The following is a 21,379-nucleotide window of genomic DNA, read 5'->3' as shown; positions in this document are numbered from 1 at the left end:
CCATATTATAGAACCGATACACGAGCCACCTATTTTTTGGATCGGTGCCGATACCAGTATTGGTATTGTAGCATCCCTAGTTATGGTGGGGGATAACGTGTTCTAGGGGAAACATTTAAATAGAAAATAAAACAGGGCCTAAAATAGAACCTTGTGGCACACCCCAGGTAATTACTTGTGATGACCGCAAAGGTTCTGCATAAAAGCTTGGAATAAAAAGTAAGAAGTAGCAGTATTCCTCTTACTTGTCCTGAGAGCGGAGGGGGTGACTTCGATCTCGCTGCTGCTCTGAAAAGGTTTGAAGGCCGAAGAGGATCCGATCTCAGTCCCAAACAGGTCTGGACTTTGGGTCTGAAACAGATCTGGACTCTGGGTCCCGGTGGAGCTGGCGCTGGTCCCATCTCCACCGTGATGAGGCTCCTGCTCCTCGAATACTGCCATCAGCTGGACAGAAAAGGAACAGAACAATAAGTTAGGTTATATTATTCATAAATAATAGAAGAGTTAGCGTTAGCCTGAAACATCACAAACTATGTCAAATCAGGGCTGTTTTGGTGGATTATGCCCACTTGACCACACGTGAGCAACACCAGAGCCTCGTTAGGAAACATTACCACAAGTAGCACTGCTTTGTGTAGATTATTAACGTTAGCATGCACGCTAATTTCAGCGCTAACAAAGACATAATCAACATTTCTTAAATCTGATGTTATGCTGGACAAATATGCACGAACACTATAGAGATAAGTACATTTTTGTTTTATTTCACCAAGCCCTGTAAATCCTGAACACATTAAAGTTAGCTAGTGACTGCTTTCACTTGTTGCCAAATGTAACAAAAATAAGTAATAGCCATTTCCTCGGTACTAAACGTCAGCATCGATGTTTTTATGTTGCGGTCCGATTAAAATGAACGAGACAGAATGTTTCTATCAGTACCAGGCCGTGAACGTGTGACTCTATAGTGTAACCTGAGCAAGAAACAGGTCAAGAATCTTCAGGTGGAATTTGCTGTTTAACTGTCAGATTGCAGATGTTTTGACCTGATTTATGGTTAACATCTCTGTAATTATTTGGCCAATCAGGAACGGTAGATTAAGTGTCTTGCTGGAGGACACAACAACCCAAAATGCCACAAAAGTTCTCCAAAAATCAAATCAACAAATGCTTTTTCCCCTGATCATTTCCACTGGTGAAAAGCTTCATTCTCCCGCTCTATTTATCCATCCACACCACAGCAGCAGGGAGGGCATCTGACACACCGCAACATCTGCAGATTAACTAGAGACATCTGACCCGGCCGTAACTTTGCATAACTTAAATCCATTTTCCAGTTTCTCAATGTAAGCTGCCATTAGGAGGAGAAAACAAAGCATATTTTGAGGATTGGACAAAATGAATCGTGTTTGCAGACAATCAAAAAGTGTTGAGCAAACAGGAAACAGCCCAGACTCAAAACACAGAGCGGAGAATCAATAAGACAAGAGACACGAGTCTAATGAACCAAATGAACCAGCGATTAGCCTGTACCCGCACCATAGTCCATTACACCACAGCACAGAGGCTATTCACACCAGCAATTAGACCGTTCCACCACATTAGGCCTACGTGGGAGAGGTCTGTGTACAAGGCTCCATTAACCTACATGTATGTAAAGGGCTCATTCACAGCAGACGGCGGCCATGTTGGGGACCAGAGTGGACTAAAGAGGGAGAGGGAAGGAGAACGGAAGCGAAACGACTGTGCCAATGAACTAAGGACAATATCATTAAATAGTTGTATAGTTATAGTCAGTTTACTACAAAGAAAGGTACGAATTTAGACTGTCTTAGTACAGTCAATGTAGGGCAATGATAGCATTCTGTACACACAAGGGACGGAACAATACTCTATACTGCTGGGTTTCAGGTGCAATGGTGGATGAAGTGCTCCGTTTTGTTACTTAAGTAAAAGTACCGACACTGAGGTAAAAAGTAAAAGTATCACATGAAAACATCTGCTTAAGTAAAAGAATTAAAGTACTCATTAAAAATGTACTTTAAGACTAAAAAGTACTATTTAAAGTAGTATTTCACACAAGTGTAGTTCATTTGTTAAAGTGTAAATGTAGTGATGTTGATTAAATATGATACATAGTTTGGTCACAGTAGCAAAACAAATCAATTTCTTCATTTTTCTTATGAATTTTGTGTATTTATTTTTGTTTGCTCAAAGCTGAAGAATGAACTCAAAAACTTCAGCCAGTATGTTACTACGAACATGGTAAAAATAACCTGCTCTCAAATGTACTGAAGTAAAAGTAAAGAGTATCCACTGTAAAATGTACTTAACAAATTACAGATACCTAAAAATTCTACTTAAATACAGTACTTTACTACTTGTACTTTGCTACCTTCCGCCACTGTTCAGATGACATCACAACAGTCTATAAGCCAATAAAATGCAATACAAATGGGGGCAGGTAAAATAAATCCTGGTCAAATGCAGATTAATGTTGTAATACAGTGAGTTTTGGGGTCTAGCCACTGATAGAGATGATCACGTTCAACATTTGTGAATTTACCTTTTGGATACGTCATGCCAAAGTACAATGTAATCAATAGCAAAAATCTGTCTCCTGCCCCCATCTGGCAATATGACATCATTACATTTCACAATCTGAGAACCACCAATGATGTTCAACCCTGCAGAGAGTTAATTGAGTCGTACTTTCACAGATATGGAAGAAAATGGCTCCATAAAGGCCAAACGTTATGTACTTGAGCAGAGAAGAAATGGTGTCACTGTAATATTTACCATAAAATCATGTTGTTCTAAAACATGGAAATCTCTGCACGCCTGTAGTTCACACATAGATAAGGGCTCGTTTTAGCCGTTTATAACATAGTACACACATATACTTCAACAGCACTATCCAACCCTTAAGTTTTCAGCAGAACATGATTCAGTTTCAGTGTTTTAGGAGCACAGAGGGATTTAAAGTTTAACACGCTGCTGCTGGCTCTCACAGCTCATAAATCACAACGGACTCACTCCACAGGCTCAGGACAGAGGAGAGGGTCAAGATGTACGCACATGCACACACAAGCACACAGATACATACACACTGCCACACACACGTGCACTCACACACTCACACAAACATAATCCAATGTTTTTACAGTGCAGGGTTAAAAGTGGACTCAGGTCTGAACATGACTGTGACAAAATGGCCGCTCTGACCACATGTCTCTGACTGCAGGGACTATAATAAACTACTGTAGAGTTTAGGCTGCAAGGACCCCAGTCAGAGCAGATCAGGAAACAAAGAAAATGTTAAATACTTCAAGGCATAAAAAAACAAAAAAACAAAAACAAAACACATTTCTATATCACCCAAACCTTTCATTTGCTACACATTCCAATACAACTGGCTCTGGTAACCTCACTGTTATTGTCACTACTTCCTGTTGAATTGTATCTACGAGGTTTTTACTGGGTCACTTTAAAATGAATAAATATTTAAAGATGAGGCAGTGGACAGGGAGCTGTGGCTGAATGCCACTGACAACAACATGTTAAAAACTACACAAATAAAATGAATACTTCACCAGAGACACTTCTGTGTTTAGAAAGAGATGTTTATGTCTCAGTGCTAATGCTAATGCTAATTTTAAGGCATGATAAATATTAAAACCTCACCAAAAGTATTCTACATATAAAAATAATTAGATGGTCTTTTTAATTAATTTGAATTTTAATAGGTTGTTTTGCACAATTCTAATAAAAGTGACTGTTAGTTACAGATACAGTCTTTGGTCTCAAAGCTCTTTCTGTAACTGCTGCTGTCAGGCTCGTCATTTTAGTCTTAAAATGTTTGTATTAACCTGCTCTACGTGATTCTGGCATTTTTATTTTGCTATTGTGTCTGTAAATGAAGATATGAACATTAATAACAGACAAATCAGGCACCTCCTTCCCTGAGGTTGCTCTCGCTAGCGTTAGCAACAGGTTTGATTGGCAGTGTTGCTAAGTGCCCCCTCTGTGCTAATTCAGCAGTACAGGATGGTGCATTACCTTCAACAGCCTCACTTTGTATTGGCTCTTTGGTTGCTATGATACTCCTTTAGGTTCCAAATATGGAACTCTGCTCCATATTAGCCCCTATAACTGCTCTAGCCTCGATGAGCTTCATTTGACTGAAGCCGAACGCTGTGGGTGACGTCACACTCATGTAGTCCACTTCTTTATACAGTCTACAGTTAAAACCAGAACTTTACAAACAGTATTTTAAAAGACACATTTATTTTTCACTGTCTGACATGAAATCAAATGTAACGTTTTAAATTAGGATTACCAAAATTATTTCTATTTGCTAAATGCCAGAATAATTATGACAATTTTTCATTACTTTTTTGGCCTATTCCACCTGACAGAACTGGTGTAACTGAGCCAAGTTTGTTGGTCTCCTTGCTCACACGTGCCTTTTCAGGTCTGCTCATAAATTTTCAATAGGATTGAGGTCAGGGCTGTTTTTTTGAGTCAGCACATTGACTTTGTTATCCTTAAGCCACTTTGTCACCAGTTTGGCAAAATGCTTCAGGTCATTGTCCATTTGAAAGACCCATTTGCGCCCAAACTTTACCTTCCTGGCTGATGTCTTGAGATGTTGCTTGAGTATTTCCACATAATGTTTTATCCTCATGGTGAAGTGTAGCAGTCCTTTTTGCATCAAAACAACCCCGCAACATGATGCTGCCACCCCCGTGTTTCACAGTTGGGATGGTGTTCTCAGGCTTACAAGGTTCCCCCATAATCCTCTAAATGTAACAATGCTCATTATGGCCAAACGGTTCAAATTTTGTTTTGTCTGACCACAGGACTTGTCTCCAAAAATGAAGGTCTTTGTCTCTGTGTACATTTGCAAACTGTAATGTGTCTTTTTTATGTTTCTTTTGGAGTAATGTCTTCTTCCTGCAGAGTGTCCTTTCAGCCCATGTTGGTTCATTGTGGATAATGACACACTCTTACCAGCTTCAGCAGCATCTCTGCAAGGTGTTTTCCTTTTGTTCTTGGATCGATCTGCACATTTCTGTCCAAAGCACATTCATCTCTGGGACTCAGAACCTGTTTCCTTCCTGAGCGGTGTGATGACTGGACATTCCCGTGGTCTTTATAGTTGCCTATAATTGTTTGAACAGATGAACCTGGCACCTTCAGGCATCTGGAAACAGATGACATCTGGAAATTGCACCCAAGGATAAACCAGATTTGTGCAATTCCACAATTCTCTTCCTCATATCTTGGCTGATTTCTTTTGACTTTCCAACAATTTTACACAGAGAAGCAGTGTGTTTCAGGTGTGTGTTAAGGTGTGCTTCAAATACATGCACAGGTCTGTGTCTAATTAACTCAAATGTTGTCAATAAATCAATCATTTTGTAAATGCTATTTGACCTAAAACAAGAAAAGTTTAGTCTGATTTCATGTCAGTAAGAAAAAAAACCAAAAAAAAAAACCGTATGTAAAACAGTGTATGTAAACTTGTTGGATATTCATTTGGTCATAAGATAAATGTGAAAATGGAGCAGATGGTGCACTTGTTGTGACAGAGAGGAGCTGTGTTTTCCCCACTGTGGAAATATAAAGGTTAAACATTTCTGTCCTTAAAATGGAAGAAGCTGTGAAGACGCTGTGTGCTTCCTGCTGAAGAAACCCCCCCATTGTTTCAGACTGTCACCTCAGCAACAACAACACCACCAGCACCACCACCACCGGGCTGGGCATCTGGGCTTATCTTTAAACAAACACCAACCTCCTCCAAACACAACATTTAAAACTCAGTCATTTGTGAAAACTGTCAGAGCAGAAGTGGAGGAGAGGGGAAGAAAGAAAGAAAGAAAGAAAGAAAGAAAGGAGAAAGTGGAGGGAGTGAGAGAGGGAGGAAAAGAAAGAGAGGGGGAGACAGGGGGACAGACAGAGCAGAGAGAAAGAGAAGAGAGAGGATGAGGACAGGAGGAGAGGTGAGGGCCGAGAGGGAGAGGAGGGAGAGAGAGGGAAAGGGGTAGATGGAGAGAGCAGAAGTGGAGGAGAGAAAAGCAAAAAACGTGCAGCTCTGTTTTAGAAGTGTTGGTTAAAGCCCTGTATCAGCTGAATGTGAGCAGAGCCATGTTTTGTTCAGCTCTGAGGTTTGAACTCAGAACAGATGGGGTCAGGAGGGAGTCACACTGCTCAAATGAAAATACCTCAGAAGATCTGAGTCGTTTTAACCACCTCAGATGTATTCAGCTCAAATACATTTCCGGATGTGTTTCTTGTATTTGTGACTTGTTTCATTATACTGTCACATTTTAAGAGTTGCACCATTATGGACTTTTTGAGATGATATTTGTCCCACTGCTGTGGCAAGATATAGCTAATATTTAGATTTATCTTTTTCATTTCCGATACCGATATAGATACTTTGGCTTTTGCCATCGCTCGATACCTGATACAAACAGATCCTAGTGTAGAGACTGAAAAAGGCTTTTTATTTCAAAAAGTGTTTGTGTTGCCTTTAACGCACTTGGTTTAATAAATAAGTTAAATAAATAAGCTCATAAATGTAAAAAGTATTAAAAAAGCTAAAAGAAGGGTTCTATAATAATTTATAAATGTTTTACATGATTATTTCATTATTGATTGTAGTTTAGATTAAAAAAAAATATTGCGGGATGTTTCCACTTCCGGTTTACCGCACAACTTCCAGTTTCTGGTTTAATGGAAAACGAGAGCACGTGACATCTGGCTAGTCACAATCTGTCCATCCACCTTAGAACTCGCACATGGCAATGCCGTAAGTTGTAAATATGTTAATTGATGTCTAGATAGTTATATTTTTGTATTATTCAGGAGAAATATGAAGTTTGATAAAAGATGAATGCACTTTGTTTGTGTCATATTCAGCTCATTTCGCTAAGAGCATGTTATTGTACTTTTACAGTTTTTACCGTTTGGAGAAGGAAATAAAGTAACAAAATGTCCCCTGTGGTCCTGGTCCTTCAGTGGTTTACCTTGGTGACATATTGATGACATTATAGTGTTAATTCACGACAAAACTGAGTTGTGTTATGTAACTGTTATTACTCGAGTACTGGACAGCTGTGTGTGAGTACAAACATCAGGAGCTGTTCTAGGCCAAAATCAGTCTGTAAATAGTCTTTTTACATTAAATAAAGGCACAACCAGGATATCGGCTGAACCAACATTATTTCTTGAAATCAATATTTGATATCAGTATTGATATACTAATATTTTCTGTTTTTATGTTATTTTCAAATCCATAGCAGAGCACACATATGTATGTAGAGTCATTGTAAAGAATAAACTTTGCTTTTGTAAAAAGAAAAACACAATATGTGTAAACCAATATCTGGTGTAAAAAAAAAAAAAAAAAAAGTGAAATGTTGAATATTGAACCAAAACCAAAATCTGGAAAAACCCTGAGATTTCACCGATGATAAAGGACACGATGTTCTGCCTATCCCCGAGGACAACACTGCCAAACAGAACAGTCACTGCACCTCAGAACATGAATCTGGAGTTCAAGCATTTTCACACTTTAGTTTTGGCATTTCTAACTTTAAATTCTTAATCTTACCAAGGGACAAGAGTGTTTTTAAGAGATGCTGGTATTTTTATAGCAAAGAATTCTAGAGAACCTGAGTGGATTTTACCAGTGGAGATAAATGAACTACAAAGTTTAAGAAAGAGTTTAGTTTCAACCGAGTTGAGGTCAGGAGAGGGGGAAAGCACCAGCTCTGCCTTTTTTCCCCACCATCATTTTCACTATCATTTTTATTTTATCTTCATAGGTCTTCTAGTTTATTTTTTCACTTGAGCTCACCCCCTTTACTCTCCATCTCTCTCCGTCCTTCACACACACTACACACACTCACGGTTTATTTTTTATTTATTATTTTTGTCTTTTTTGTCTTGTGTCATGTTATTAATGTGTGTTGGATGTACAGTGTTGAAGGGTGGGGAGAAAGGGTGACAGAGAGCTGGAAGAGGAAAAAAAGAGGTGGTGAAGTGATACAGGAAACTATTAAGACATGATTTGAACAGATGAGGGGGGTGAACGGGGGACGTCATCCATTTTGAATGTGATGACCTGGTCCTGAACACGTACACTGTAAAACACCAGTCCCCCTGAGCCTTTAAGTGTTCTGTTCATCATTTTAAGTGCAGTCGTGTTCCTTTTTGCAGTGCAGCGGTAAAACGGTGAAACGTGATCCGGGCCACTATAAAGACATCAGTGTGACGGATGAGGCGGCGGCCATTTTGGCTCTGACGGCCTCATTTTGGCTCCGGACATTTGTTTCTGTGGGTGAGAAGTGAGGCCGGACAAGTTCATTATGAGAACAAACACTGAAGAAGTTTTCAGAGGAGGAAGAGGAGAGGGGGCGGAGGAAGAGAGTGGGTGGAAAAGGAGGAGAGGGAGGGAAACGAGAGCGGAGGAGGAGGGGGAGAGGAGAGAAGAAGTGAGGAAGTGGAAGAGAAGAGGAGCAGAGGGACAGCATAGAAAGAGGGGAAGAGAAAGAGGAGTGAGCAGAGGGAAGAGGAGAGTAGGAGATAGGGAGGAGGAAGAAGAGGTGGAGAGGGAAAGAGGAGAGGAGTGGAAGAGGGAGAGGAGACAGGGAGGAGGAAGAGAGAGGGGAGAAAGAAGGAGGGGTGGAGATATGTGGTGAAAATGGGCCAATGTGGAGGAGGAGGGGAAGGAGAGAGGAAGAGCAGGAGGAGAAGGGGAGAGCAGGTGAAGAGTAAGAAGAGGAGAGGAGGAGGAAGCAAGAAGATGTGAGGGAGAGAAGTGAGAGCATAGAAGGGGGGAGAGAAGCAGAGAGAAAAGAAGGAGCGGAGAGAGGAGAGGAGTGGAAGTGAGAGAGGAGACGGGGGGGGAAGAGGAGAAAGAGCGAGGGGGAAAAAAGGAGGGGTTGAGATCTGTGGTGAAAATGGGCCAATGTGGAATCCATTAGGAAAGGATGAATGGGGTGGTGAGAGGAAAGGAGGAGAAAGTGAAGAGGGGTTCAGCTGTAAATGTGAAACAACAACATGGAGCTTCTGTGGGGTTTGGTTTTAGTTAAAGCTGCACTGTGAAACTTTTCTGGCGGAGGGTCTGACGCCGGCGTCATGGAGATGTTGTGCTTTGGAATGTTTCACAGTGTGGCATTAAACATGTTCCAGTTGTGTGCGCTTCGCTGAAACACTTAATGCCGCTAGACCGGAGGCTTGTCTCCATGGAGATGGATAACTTCAATGCCACAGTGTGGAGCATTCAAGGGAAAACAAAAGCCTCTCCATAGGCAACAAGGTTTCTGATTATACACGAGAAAAGTTACATAGTGAAGCATTAAGAGATCAAAGGGGCCCTTCTCCAGCATCTGACCCAGGTGAGGGCGGAAGGGGAGGAGCCAGGTGATGGTGAAGGGGGCGGGGCCAGGTGAGAGTAGAATAAGTTTCACTTCTGCAAATGTTAGCTTTTGTGTTGGCATTTTAAGTCTTGAGACAAACTGTATTGATCCACAAGAGAAAGTGCTTGGACACAGGCCATTCGATCCACAGAAGTGATCGTGGAGGAGTGACTAGACAAAAAAAACACATTTTAAAAGAGGGAAAAACACTTTATGATATCATCTGGTGGAACAAAGCATTTTAAAAAAAGTCTAAAGTCTGCAGGACTCTGAAACGTGTCCGAATGAAACATAACTCCAGGGATGTTTTTTATGTTTTATATAGTGTAATAAAGGAGCAGACAGGAGGAGGCAGGAGGCAGGAGGGAGGCAGGAGGGAGGCAGGAGGGAGGCAGGAGGGAGGCAGGAGGGAGGCAGGAGGGAGGCAGGAGGGAGGCAGGAGGGAGGCAGGAGGGAGGCAGGAGGGAGGCAGGAGGGAGGCAGGAGGGAGGCAGGAGGGAGGCAGGAGCAGACAGGACCGCGGGGGCGTTAGCTCAAACTAATGAACCTCATACATCACATGCTATCAGCTCTAATCACGGCTAGCGCTATGTTTAGCCGCTTAGCTCCAATTAGCTGCTTTATAACAACGAGAGAGAAGACAAGCACCTACAGCCAAAACAAAACTGCAAGAAATAAAACTACAGAGGCCTCAGAGGGACAAGCTACAGACGCTACAATGTCAAATTATTATTGTGGGAAGGTCATGGGGTTATAGAAGTCATTTATCAAACTGGAGCTGGAGTTGGTATTTTAATGGCAAATCTCCAAAAGTCAAATCCACAAATGTCAGATACTAATTGGCAACATTTGCAGATTCAGGAGGATGAGAGGGCATCTGACACACAGGAAGGGCATCTGACACACACAGGGAGGGCATCTGATACCACAACATCTACAGATTCACTAGAAACATTTGGCCTCCATCTCAATCTAACACACAGGGATACAGGAGGATGGGAGGGCATCTGACTGAGAGCAAAAGGATCATGGGAGCTGGGGTTGATGACATAAGAGCGTTTAAACCTGAGTAAATATTTGACTGAAGACGACGAAGTGAATCTTGTTTCTCCCGAGTCTTGTTTTTCCTCCCAAATAAACAGCCCTCAGAGGTTTATGTCAACACTTCACAAGAACAACAGAGATCTGGGAACGATGAGAGAGAACAAGAAGAGGAGAGAGGGGGAGAGAGAACAAGAGGAGGAGAGAGAGAGGAGAGAGGGAGAGAAGGAGAGACGAGGAGAGAGGAGGAGAGAGAATGAAAGAGAACAAGGGGAGGGAGAGGGCGGAGAGAAGATGAGAGAGTAAAAGAGGAGGAGAGAGAGAGAGAGAGAGGGAGAGAGAGAGGGAGGCCGGAGAGAGGAGTGAGTGAGAGAGGATGAGAGAGCAAGAGGAGGAGAGAGAGAAGGGAGAGAGAGGATGAAAGAGAGCAGGGAGGGAGGGAGGGAGTGAGGATGAGAGAGAACAAGAGAGAGGAGGGAGAAAGGAGGAGGAGAGGAAGAGGGAGAGAGGAGATTAGGAGGAGGGAGAGGGAACAAGAGGAGGAGAGAGAATGGAGGAGAGGAGGAGGGAGAGAGGAGGACAGAGGACGAGAGAGAGGAGAGAGGATGCAGGAGGAGAAGGGAGAGAGGATGAGAGAGGTGGAGAGAGAGGAGGGAGAGAGAATGAGAGAACAAGAGGAGGAAAAAGGAGGAGGGAGGAGAGGGAGGGGAGAGAGAGGAGGCTTTGTGACCAGGATACTTGGGCAGTATGTTGGTTTTGGTGACATCTGGGAAGATTATGTCAATATTTGGCACCAATATTTTTATTCTAAGCAATTATAATGCAATACTCTGGAACTTCCCTGCCAATGGAAAGTTCCGTAGTTCAGCTTTACTTCCTCTTTTTTCTGCATGTGTGGCATTTGTGTTCAGGAGAAACATCTGTCTCCTCTGAGTCTGTGTCTGCTGCTCATGTTCAGCCTGATCCTCAAAACATGTGTCCTGTGTCCTACCTCCTCGTCTCCTAACTCCTGTGTCCTACCTCCTTGTCTCCTCTATCCTAAACCCATGTCTTCTAACTCCTTATCCCCTCTCTCATCTCCTACGCCCTCGTCTCCTCTCCTCTCTAATGATTCTTTCTCCCATGTTTCCTCCTTGTTTTTGCTGCTTGTGCGTCTCTTAAAAAGTGCTTCATCATAACCCCCCTATCTCTCTCTCTCTCTTATATTTCCTCCTTATTCCCCTCTCTCTATCATCCTTCCCCTCTCTTCCCTATCACTTTATCTCCTCCTCCCTCCTCTCTCCCCCTCTCTCTTTTCCTCTCTTCTCCTCTCTTTCCATCTCTCCTCTCTCCGCCCCCTTTTTCTCCCTTCTCCCCCTCTCTCCTCCTCTCTTCCCCTCGCTCCTCCTCTCTTCCCCTCATCCCCTGCCTCCTCCTCTCTTCCCCTTTCTCCTCTCCCCTCCTGTCTCCTCCTCTCCCAGTCTCACCTCTCTCCCCTCCCTTCTCTCCTCCTCTCTCCTCCTCTCTCCTCCTCTCTCCTCCTCTCTCCTCCTCTCTCCTCCTCTCTCCTCCTCTCTCCTCCTCTCTCCTGCTGTAGTTTAAATCATGTCCAGATGTTTTACAGGTGCAGTGTTGTGTTAGAATCAAACTCTTTTAAAACACATTCAAGTAACAGAAACGGTCCTCAGTGTTTTAAACAAAACCCGTTTCAAGTCCTGTTTCAGTCCCTGGTTCTTAGTTGTATTGATTGTTGATAGTCTGGTCTAAAATGGCCTCCACCTGTGAGCGGATTATAGAACCATCTCATCACAGCCTCCACCTGCTCCTCTCTCTCCTCTCACCCCCACCGTCTGCCTCCCATCCTCCCTCTCTCCATCCTGTTCCCATCTTTTATCCATCACTCTATTTAACTCTTCCTCTTCTCAGCCTTGATTCCATGCTGCGTCCTCTCTCTTTTCACTCTTTTCACTCATTGTCTTTTTTCCATCTCAATCTTACTCCCTTCTTTTGCTCTCTTTCTCTCCCTCTCTCACTTTCCACTCACTCATCTCCTCGTTCTTCCTCTCCCCCTTTTCCCTTTTCATTCTTACTGCAGTCCACCTGTGCCCGTCTATCTAGCTGTCATTTCTTTCTCTCTCCTCTTCCCTCTCTCCCCCTTCTTTCCCTCTCTCATCTCTCTCTTAAACCTGCCCACCTGCTCCTCCGTTTCCTCCAGGGGGCGCCGCAGTATCGATCGCTGCCCATCACAGCGACAGGTCAATCCTCCACCTCTTACACTTTAATTAGATTTATAATAGAACAGAACTGAACCAGGTCTGAACCAGGTCTGAACCAGGACTAAACCAGGACGAAACCAGGACTAAACCAGGACTAAACCAGGACTAAACCAGGACTAAACCAGAACTGAACCAGGACTAAACCAGGACTAAGGGGAGGGGAGAGGGGGAGGAATGAGATGAAAGGGTGAGAGAAAAGAACAATGGAGGAGAGAGGGGGTGGTGTAGAGGTCATCTTCATCTGGGGCAGAGGAGCAGAGTGTGCAGGGGGCAGATAGGAAGATTCTAGATTATGAAGGAGTGATTTGGGGGGGCAGATAGGAAGGAGATTTGGGATTACTGAGTAAGGGGTAAAAGAGGGAAAGAGAGGGAGAGAGGGTTAAGAGAGGGTAGAGAGGGTTGAAAGGGGCAGATAGAAAGAAGATTTGAAGGGGGAAGGGGGAAATCATACATTTTTCAGTGTCTTTACTTTAAAAATTGCAAAATTTCAATTTGATCAATTTGAATTTTGAGCTACTTCACAAATAGTAAACTGAACCAAGACTGAACCAAGACTGAACCAGGACTGAACCGGGACTAAACCTGGACTAAACCTGGACTAAACCAGGGACTAAACCAGGAGTTAAACCAGGACTAAACCAGGAACTAAACCAGGACTAAACCTGGACTAAACCAGGAACTAAACCAGGACTAAACCAGGACTAAACCAGGACTAAACCTGGACTAAACCAGGACTAAACCAGGGACTAAACCAGGAGTTAAACCAGGACTAAACCAGGAACTAAACCAGGACTAAACCAGGACTAAACCAGGAACTAAACCAGGACTAAACCAGGACTAAACCAGGACTAAACCAGGAACTAAACCAGGAACTAAACCAGGGACTAAACCAGGAACTAAACCAGGACTAAACCAGGACTAAACCAGGACTAAACCTGGACTAAACCAGGGACTAAACCAGGAGTTAAACCAGGACTAAACCAGGAAATAAACCAGGGCAAAACCTGGACTAAACCTGGACTAAACCAGGACTAAACCAGGACTAAACCAGGACTAAACCAGGACTAAACCAGGAGTTAAACCAGGAACTAAACCAGGGCAAAACCTGGACTAAACCTGGACTAAACCTGGACTAAACAGGACTAAACCAGGACTAAACCTGGACTAAACCAGGACTAAGCCCGGCCCATACACTGAACAGAGCATCATAGTTGTAATTGTAGTCTGAGTTAATCCCTGTTAAATGGGCTCATCTGTGCAAATGTGGATCAGAGGCTCAGATGAAACAGATGAGACTCTGAAACACTGAAACACAGAGACACTAAAGCGCAGTAATCCCATTAAACATGAGTCAGTGTGAATGTGTCCACACCGACTCAAACGGCACACTCAGACGCACTCATGTCTGGGGATTAGCACATTTTTACAACTCATTTTTGTCCCCCTGAGGCCGCCGTAGACTGCAGCATATACTGGGGTTCATCTCTTTCACCATCAAGTATTAAAACAGTACAGATGTTTGGGGGCCGATGCCGATACCGATATAAAAAAAGAGGTGCCGATGGAACAGCTGTGAGACATTTCATCACATTAGAACAGGGTTAAAGCCCCACTGCGGGACATTTCATCACATTAGAACAGGGTTAATTTAAATGCAAACCACAACACTGCACTGAACATACCTGAGGAAAGAGGGAGAGAGAGCGAAAGAGAGAAAGAAAGAGAGAGAGGGAGGAGAAAAAGTGAAAGGAAGGCTAGAAGGAGATGGAGAGATAGAAAGGATAGACAGAGGGGAGAGGAGAGAGGGAGAAGAGAGGGGGGGTTATGAGGAGGGGAGGTGAATAATGTGTAGAGAGACTAGAGGGAGAAAAGAGAGGAAAGAGGGAGAAACAGGAGGATAAGAGGAAGGGAGGGAAAGAGGGAGAGAGCAAAAGAGGAGAGGGAGAGAAGGTTACGAGGAGCTAAGTCGGCTGCTTATTCTGGGTTGGTCTTGTCACGGTAATTGGTTCCATGGGACTTTGAGAGAAGAGGTGTAAAGGTAGAAGAGAGGAAACGGAGGTAGGAGACACAGCAAGGAGGCTAGGAGACAAGAAGAGAGGAGACATGGGTAGGAAAGAGGAGACATGGGCAGGAGGGAGGAGATACAGGTAGAAAGGAGGGACAGGTAGAGAGGAAACACAGGTAGGAGAGAGGAGACATGGGTAGGAGAGAGGAGGCACAGGTAGGAAGGAGGAGACAAGTATGAGAAAGGAGACACGGCAGAAGAAAGGGAACACCGGTGGAAGAGAGGAGACACCAGTAGAATGAGACACAGGTAGGAGAGAGGAGACACAGATAGGAGGGGAGGCACAGGTAGGAGACACAAAGAGGAGACAACAAGGAGAGAGAAGACATAGCTAGGAGAGAGGAGACAGTAAGGAGAAACATAAAGAAGACACAGCTAGGAGGGAGGAAATGAGGACAGAGCTAAGACAGAGGAGACACATCTAGGAGAAACAGAAAGGAAACAGCGAGGAGAGAGGAGAGAGGAGACACAATGAGGAAGCATTTTTAGGTCAGCTGCATTAAATAAAGTTGAGTAGAATTCTGCATAATTTGAAAAGTCTTTGAGACACTCGGTCTTAAAATAAAACAAGAGGAAGTGAAGATGGTTTTGTCCTGATTATTTCAAAACAGGACTGTCCCTGCACACGCACTGAGGAGGGAAGCAGTGCAAACTAGGACGCTACTATAGTCTGTAAACAGAACACGTGAGGCGCAACAACAACCCCCCAAATCTCCAGATAACAGACGGACACCCACTGACAAATGTCCAACTGCCCTGGCCCCAGAACACACACCTGTCCAGTACTTCTGAAGACATGAGTGTGGTCACCGCTGAATCAACCAGAGTTCAGATGGGCGTGACTGACAGGTGGATTAGCCAATCGAGGACACACATGGTCCATCCATAACAAAACAAATATGGCTGTTCACAAGGGAAAATAAAGGACAAAAATATCACAGGGACTGAAAAATGGCAGTGAGTGAAGCACTAAACTGTTCATCTGAGGGGAGAGAAATGTGATTTTGTTTGTAAATGATGAGTGACCAATGACCTCCTTTGTTGCACATGTGTCACTGGAATAAACAAATATGATTGGACGATCAGGTTTGGTTCTGGCTCGAGGCCCGACAGAGACCGACATCCCTCTGTGTACAATTAATTCACTTCTGTTCACACTAGTGTTGTCATGTTACTCATCACGTTCATAATCCTGTTTAGGAGTTAGATTTTCAACAAAAAGGTGAGACTGACCAACTGAAAAATGTTTGGCTAATGCTAGCTAGCTTGTGACTGTAATGTTATTTTCTGAGGGACTTGTTTAACAGCACATTTCAGCTCACCTGTTGTTGTTCCAGCTAAGTCAGTTCTTTCTGGTCAGATTGTGTTACAACAAAGCCAAGATTAAAGTGTAAAAAAGCCTCAGACAGAGCAGTGCCTACAATTAGCATCAGACTTCCAGGGAATGTTGATGACATCAGCTGCAAAGTATCAATATTCTTTCTATAGTTTCTGCACTGGATTTACTTCATTAGTAATCATTTGAAACAGTCAATCGATATGTTTTTTCATGGACAATCGGTTAGAATCTTGTGAAACGAGTGGCCGATAAACTCTGACGATATTATTAAAGCTGAAATTAAATGCCCAACAAAGTCACCTTCAGATCTATAACAGAATTGTGTAGTTATACGTTAGTGTAAGTACAGATTTATGTGTGTTCTTTAGGTAGCAAAGCGGCCAAAACAATATCGGCCTCTGACGGAGATCTAACACCGATAGCTCATATGATAAAAAGTCCAAATATCGGCCCGATGCATCTCTGGTCCTGAAGTAAAACAGATGCGTTTTCTCAAAGGGACTTTCCTGGTTAAATACACGTTACGTTGAATGGTATTATATTTACCACACAGATATACCATGACCTCCTCTGCTGCATTACACAATCACATGTGTTTAAAGCATTAAGAGGCTCAATAACAGGAACTCTATAGGCCTGCTTACAGCACACACAGGAAGTCTTGGACCGGACCAGACCTGGACTAAACCCGGACTAAACCTGGACCAGAGCCAGAGCTGTCAGGAGCATTGTTCTGACAGAAGATAGATGGAAGATGGTAAACATTAGAACTATGTGTGAGACGCGGGCACGGGCTAACGACGAGCGCCAACGGCTTTAGCATCTGGAAAAAGAACAATCAGATCAGTGAGTCAAACTTCTGAATGGAAAGGATGGAATCTAGCAAAGCATCCGCTAACGCATCTGAGGCCAGTGATTCAGGGGGCAGATGGAGACGGGGCACAGGGGTGAGGCCGGGCAAAAACAGGACTAAAACAGGATTTAAACCACAACTAAAACTGGACTGAACCAGGACTTAAATAGGACTAAAAAGAGACTAAAGCAGGACTGAAACAGGAAGTAAACAGGACTAAATTAGGAGTGAAACAGGATTTCAACTGGATTAAACTAGGACTAAATAAAGACTAACATAAAACATAAACTGAGATTAAACCAGGACTAAAAGGTACTAAATCTGAAAAAAAAAAAAAAAAAAACAATACTAGAACAAGACCGTAACAGGACTGGGCCAGGACTAAATTCGGGCTACTATATGAGTAACGGAACCAGGACGGAACCAGGACGGAACCAGGACGGAACCAGGACTAAACCAGGACCAAACCAGGAACGAACCAGGACCGAACCAGCACTGAACCAGGACTAAATCAGGACTAACCCAAGACTAAACCGTCCTGGTTTAGTCTTGGGTTAGTCCAGGACTAAACCAGGACTAAACCAGGACTAAACCAGGACCAAACCAGCACTGAACCAGGACTTAAACTGGACTAAAATAACACATGATGCTAGGACTAAACCAGGACTAAACCAGGTTTAGATCAGGACTCTTTGATTTGGATTAAAAAAATCACTATAACTACTGCTCCCTCTGGTATAACTACCGCTCTCACTACTGTAACTACTGCCCCCACTACACCCCCTGTACACAGCACGCTCACACTGCGTTGGAGTCTTTATTCAAACGCAGTCAATGAAACAGATTTCTCAAAATGATGTAACGTGAGGAAAGAATGTGAGCAGAGAGAGCTGAGGTTCATTGGACCTGTCTGCAGCAGGAGCAGAGGCACAGGGAAAGGGCAGCGCTAAATGATTAGAAAAGTGAGATTCTGTCCAGAGTGAACAGTGTAAACAACAACGAGAACAATCACACCTGAGAGACTGAAATCTGTACTTTGAACTCATCTGAGAATCACACACAGAACATGTTTGTAGAGGTGTAAGCTGCAGGGTTAACAGCTTTTACACTGAAGAAGACTCCATGGACACACAGGGAGGGCATCTGACACACAGGGACATTTCAGAACATGTTTGTAGAGGTCGAAACTACAGGTACAAGCAGATTTTTCCATAAAGAGACAGGATATTTTGGTTTTCACACACAACATTCAGGGTGAGCTAATTGCAGGCTTTGTGATGGGGTAATGTGCCGTTCTAAACTGTCGTTTCGATTGTGATTTATGGAGCCGTCCTGGTTTACGGTAAAACTGGCTCCTCTGCACATTAGACTGAGCTACTCACACTGTGTCAGGAACGAGAAGAGACGCGCCAAGTACAGCCTCAGCAACATGGGAGAGCACCCACGGGAGACACAAGAGGGGAGAGAGGAGGGAGGGAGGGAGAAGACAGAGGAGGAGAGAGCCCCATACTGTCTCAGCAACACGGAAGAGCACCCACGGGAGACACAAGAGGGGAGAGAGGAGGGAGGAGAGAGAGGAGGAGAGAGCACCATACTGTCTCAGCAACACGGGAGAGCACCCACGGGAGACAGAGAAAAGGGGAGAGGGTGAAAAGAGAGAGGGAGAGAGCAGCATACTGTCTCAGCAACGCAGGAGAGCATCCAAAGGAGAGAGCGAGAGCGAGAGTAAGCGGGAGAGAGCATAGCATCACAGCATCATACTGTCTCAGCAACAGGAAAGCACCCAAGGGAGAGAGAGAGAGGGAGGGGAGGGAGAGAGGGATCACCCAGAAGTACACTTCAGCAACACAGGAGAGCGCCCAAGGGAGAAAGAGAGAAAGAGGGAGAGAGAGAAGGAGAGGAGGGAGGGGCAGAGGAGAGAGAGAGCAGCACCCGAGGGAAACTACTTTACAAAGAGAGTGAAGAGAGACGTAGAGAGACAGGAAGAGAAGAGAGAGACAGAGAGAAACAGCACCCGTATGTACAGCCTCAACAGGAGCAGTCAGCACCCAGGGGACCCTCCTTTTAAAACACACATTTGTATCAGTAATATACAAACAAGACTACAGAGTGCCCCCACCAGGACACAGGAGGCACTGCAGGGACACTACAGACCTCTATCTGGACATCAACTGAATCCAGCTTAGACTCAAGTGAATCATTCAGCACAGGGAGACCAAACTTTTCAAACCAAAATCCTGAAAATCAGTCATGCAACAACCAGGAAATCCTTCTGCAAAATTACAATCCTAAGTCACTCCCCCTTCAGAGCTCTTTCACAACACATCATCGTGCACGACGCTAATGAAACTACTGCACATCACATCAGGTTTGTGAAGTTCCTGTGTACAGTTTTGCATCATGTTTTTTGTTTATTTATGGAGAATTGTCATGTGGGAGCACAGGTGATGTAGACTTGTGGGCGGAGCCTTGTACAGAATCTTACAGCGAACTGAAAGGAGGGTTCAAATAGGGCAAAGGAGAGATACATTACTCAAACATGCCTGGGTGACATCCAAAACCTCTTCAGGCATGTTTTTGATGAGGGAATGACCTTATAATACCACCTCTTTAACTATTTCAGGAGTACATTGGGTTATTTGTCCTAATGCCACTAAAAAATACTAGAAAAAATAAATAAATAAATAAAAATGTTATAAAATTAAATAAACTGTCGATTTTTTTATAATAAGTATATTTGTAAAAATTCTTGAATCAGGCCCTTAAGAAACCCTATTTTAACAGTTCAGTCAGAGCACTATAACACTAAGCCCTTTATAATAATCACATTCGCACTGTTACATTCTCACTGTAAAGAACCATGGAGCTATACTGCCCCCCTGTGGACAGAGGAGGGACTGCTGCTCTGTGTGGGCACCTGATCAGACCTGTTCTACTGTTAGTCATTATCACTTTTGAACTAGAATTTGCATCGACTAGGCACAATATGAACAGGCTCTGATCGACTCCATAAAACTCACTATGCTTCAGAGAGTGGCACCTAAAAAATAACCCACAGTGAGCATTCTGGTCCAGGGATTTATGAAAGATGTGGTTTAACAGACAGCACAGATAACACAAGTACACGGATAGCGATTGTTTCGACTCGAGAGAAAACAATGGCCAATGAGCACAGCTTTGTATTTCTTCATTTTGAATTACTACACACTCACTCATTGCCCATTTTTTAAAATCATAAGCCTAGTTTAGTCTAAACAACAGTGTTTTTTCTTATCATCGTGGCATCGGAGTCTGTTCTTTAGCATCGAAGTAGTGTTTATTTTAACCTTTCCAACTGCTTTAAAATAACATAGGTAACACACACATGCAGCCAGCAGGAGGCAGTCTCTCCCAGTCACAGAGAGCAGCCTCCTTATGTTCCTGTGTGACTTTTCATGTGAGAGGGTCCACTATCTGCTCACCTCCATGAAGATGTTACTGCTTCACTTTAAACTTCTCTATACTGCATTTATTTGATTACAGGCATTTGTATTGCTCCAAAAAGTCTGAAAACCATTTATATTGTCAGTATGCTCGCCTCTCCACAGATCTGTCTCGTGCTGGTCTCCATGGCGATAGATAAGTTTAATGCTATTTAAAAAGTGGTAGCAATCTCTGTCCATGTACGGACCGGACCTGGACTCAAACCTGGTCCAGTCCTGGGGTTTGGTCTATAATCACAAGTCCCTGACCTGAGAGAGATTTACCACAGAAGGAGAGAGTGAGACACGGAGAAGAGCGAGAGGAGAGAGAGATTCATGCATGTAGAGTAATCCTTCCAGTTTTCCAGAAATTCCAGTTTTCACCTACCCCCTACCCCCGCCCGCCGCTTCTTTTGTACAGGCAATGATTACGGTTTGAGGTTACTTTATTTGTACCAACAGGTAAATTGTGAGTCAACTCCTTCACTCATTCATGTAACAGTACTCTTACTCACAGAGGGAAGACAAACCACAACTTTTACTTGAGTGAGTTTGAAAACACTACATTTTGTGCATTATTTTAGGTTTTGTCCTTCACATTCACCAAAATTATGAATCAGATGTTACAACCAGACAGATACTCTTTAAGTTACTCTCACTGGAGTAGTAGTTTCTCAAATACTTTAAACTCTTACTCTGTGTCTGAACGTCCACACTATTCTCTACTTAGGACACTATTTAGGGCTCACGCCATTTTTAGTGGTGTCCCAATGTCCAGTGAGAGAAAAAATAGTGCATTCGGACACACCCTTCATTTCTTGGACATTGTACTTCTACTTGAGTAATAATATTTTGAAGTAACAGTACTTTTTTTGGATGCTGCTGTAGAAATGTTCCTGGTTAAAGTTTTGATGAGGCACTGACGGGCCTAATTTAT

The 21,379-nt window shown here is 43.4% G+C and overlaps 1 protein-coding gene across 10 annotated transcripts in view; it reads right to left on the bottom strand.

Moving 5' to 3' along the window:
• The window catches only part of LOC117385136 (partitioning defective 3 homolog), a 172,278-nt gene that overhangs the window by 117,068 nt on the left and 33,831 nt on the right, over positions 1–21,379 (bottom strand). For all 10 annotated transcript variants that reach the window (XM_055228784.1, XM_055228776.1, XM_055228782.1 and 7 more), the window contains exon 3: positions 246–444. In XM_055228784.1, coding sequence (XP_055084759.1) covers positions 246–444 — 199 coding nt within the window. The remainder of the gene's footprint in view (positions 1–245; positions 445–21,379) is intronic.

Source organism: Periophthalmus magnuspinnatus, chromosome 17 (assembly GCF_009829125.3).
Source record: "Periophthalmus magnuspinnatus isolate fPerMag1 chromosome 17, fPerMag1.2.pri, whole genome shotgun sequence".
In the NCBI taxonomy this organism is placed as follows: Eukaryota; Metazoa; Chordata; class Actinopteri; order Gobiiformes; family Gobiidae; genus Periophthalmus; species Periophthalmus magnuspinnatus.
This window is presented reverse-complemented; position numbering and strand designations above follow the sequence as displayed.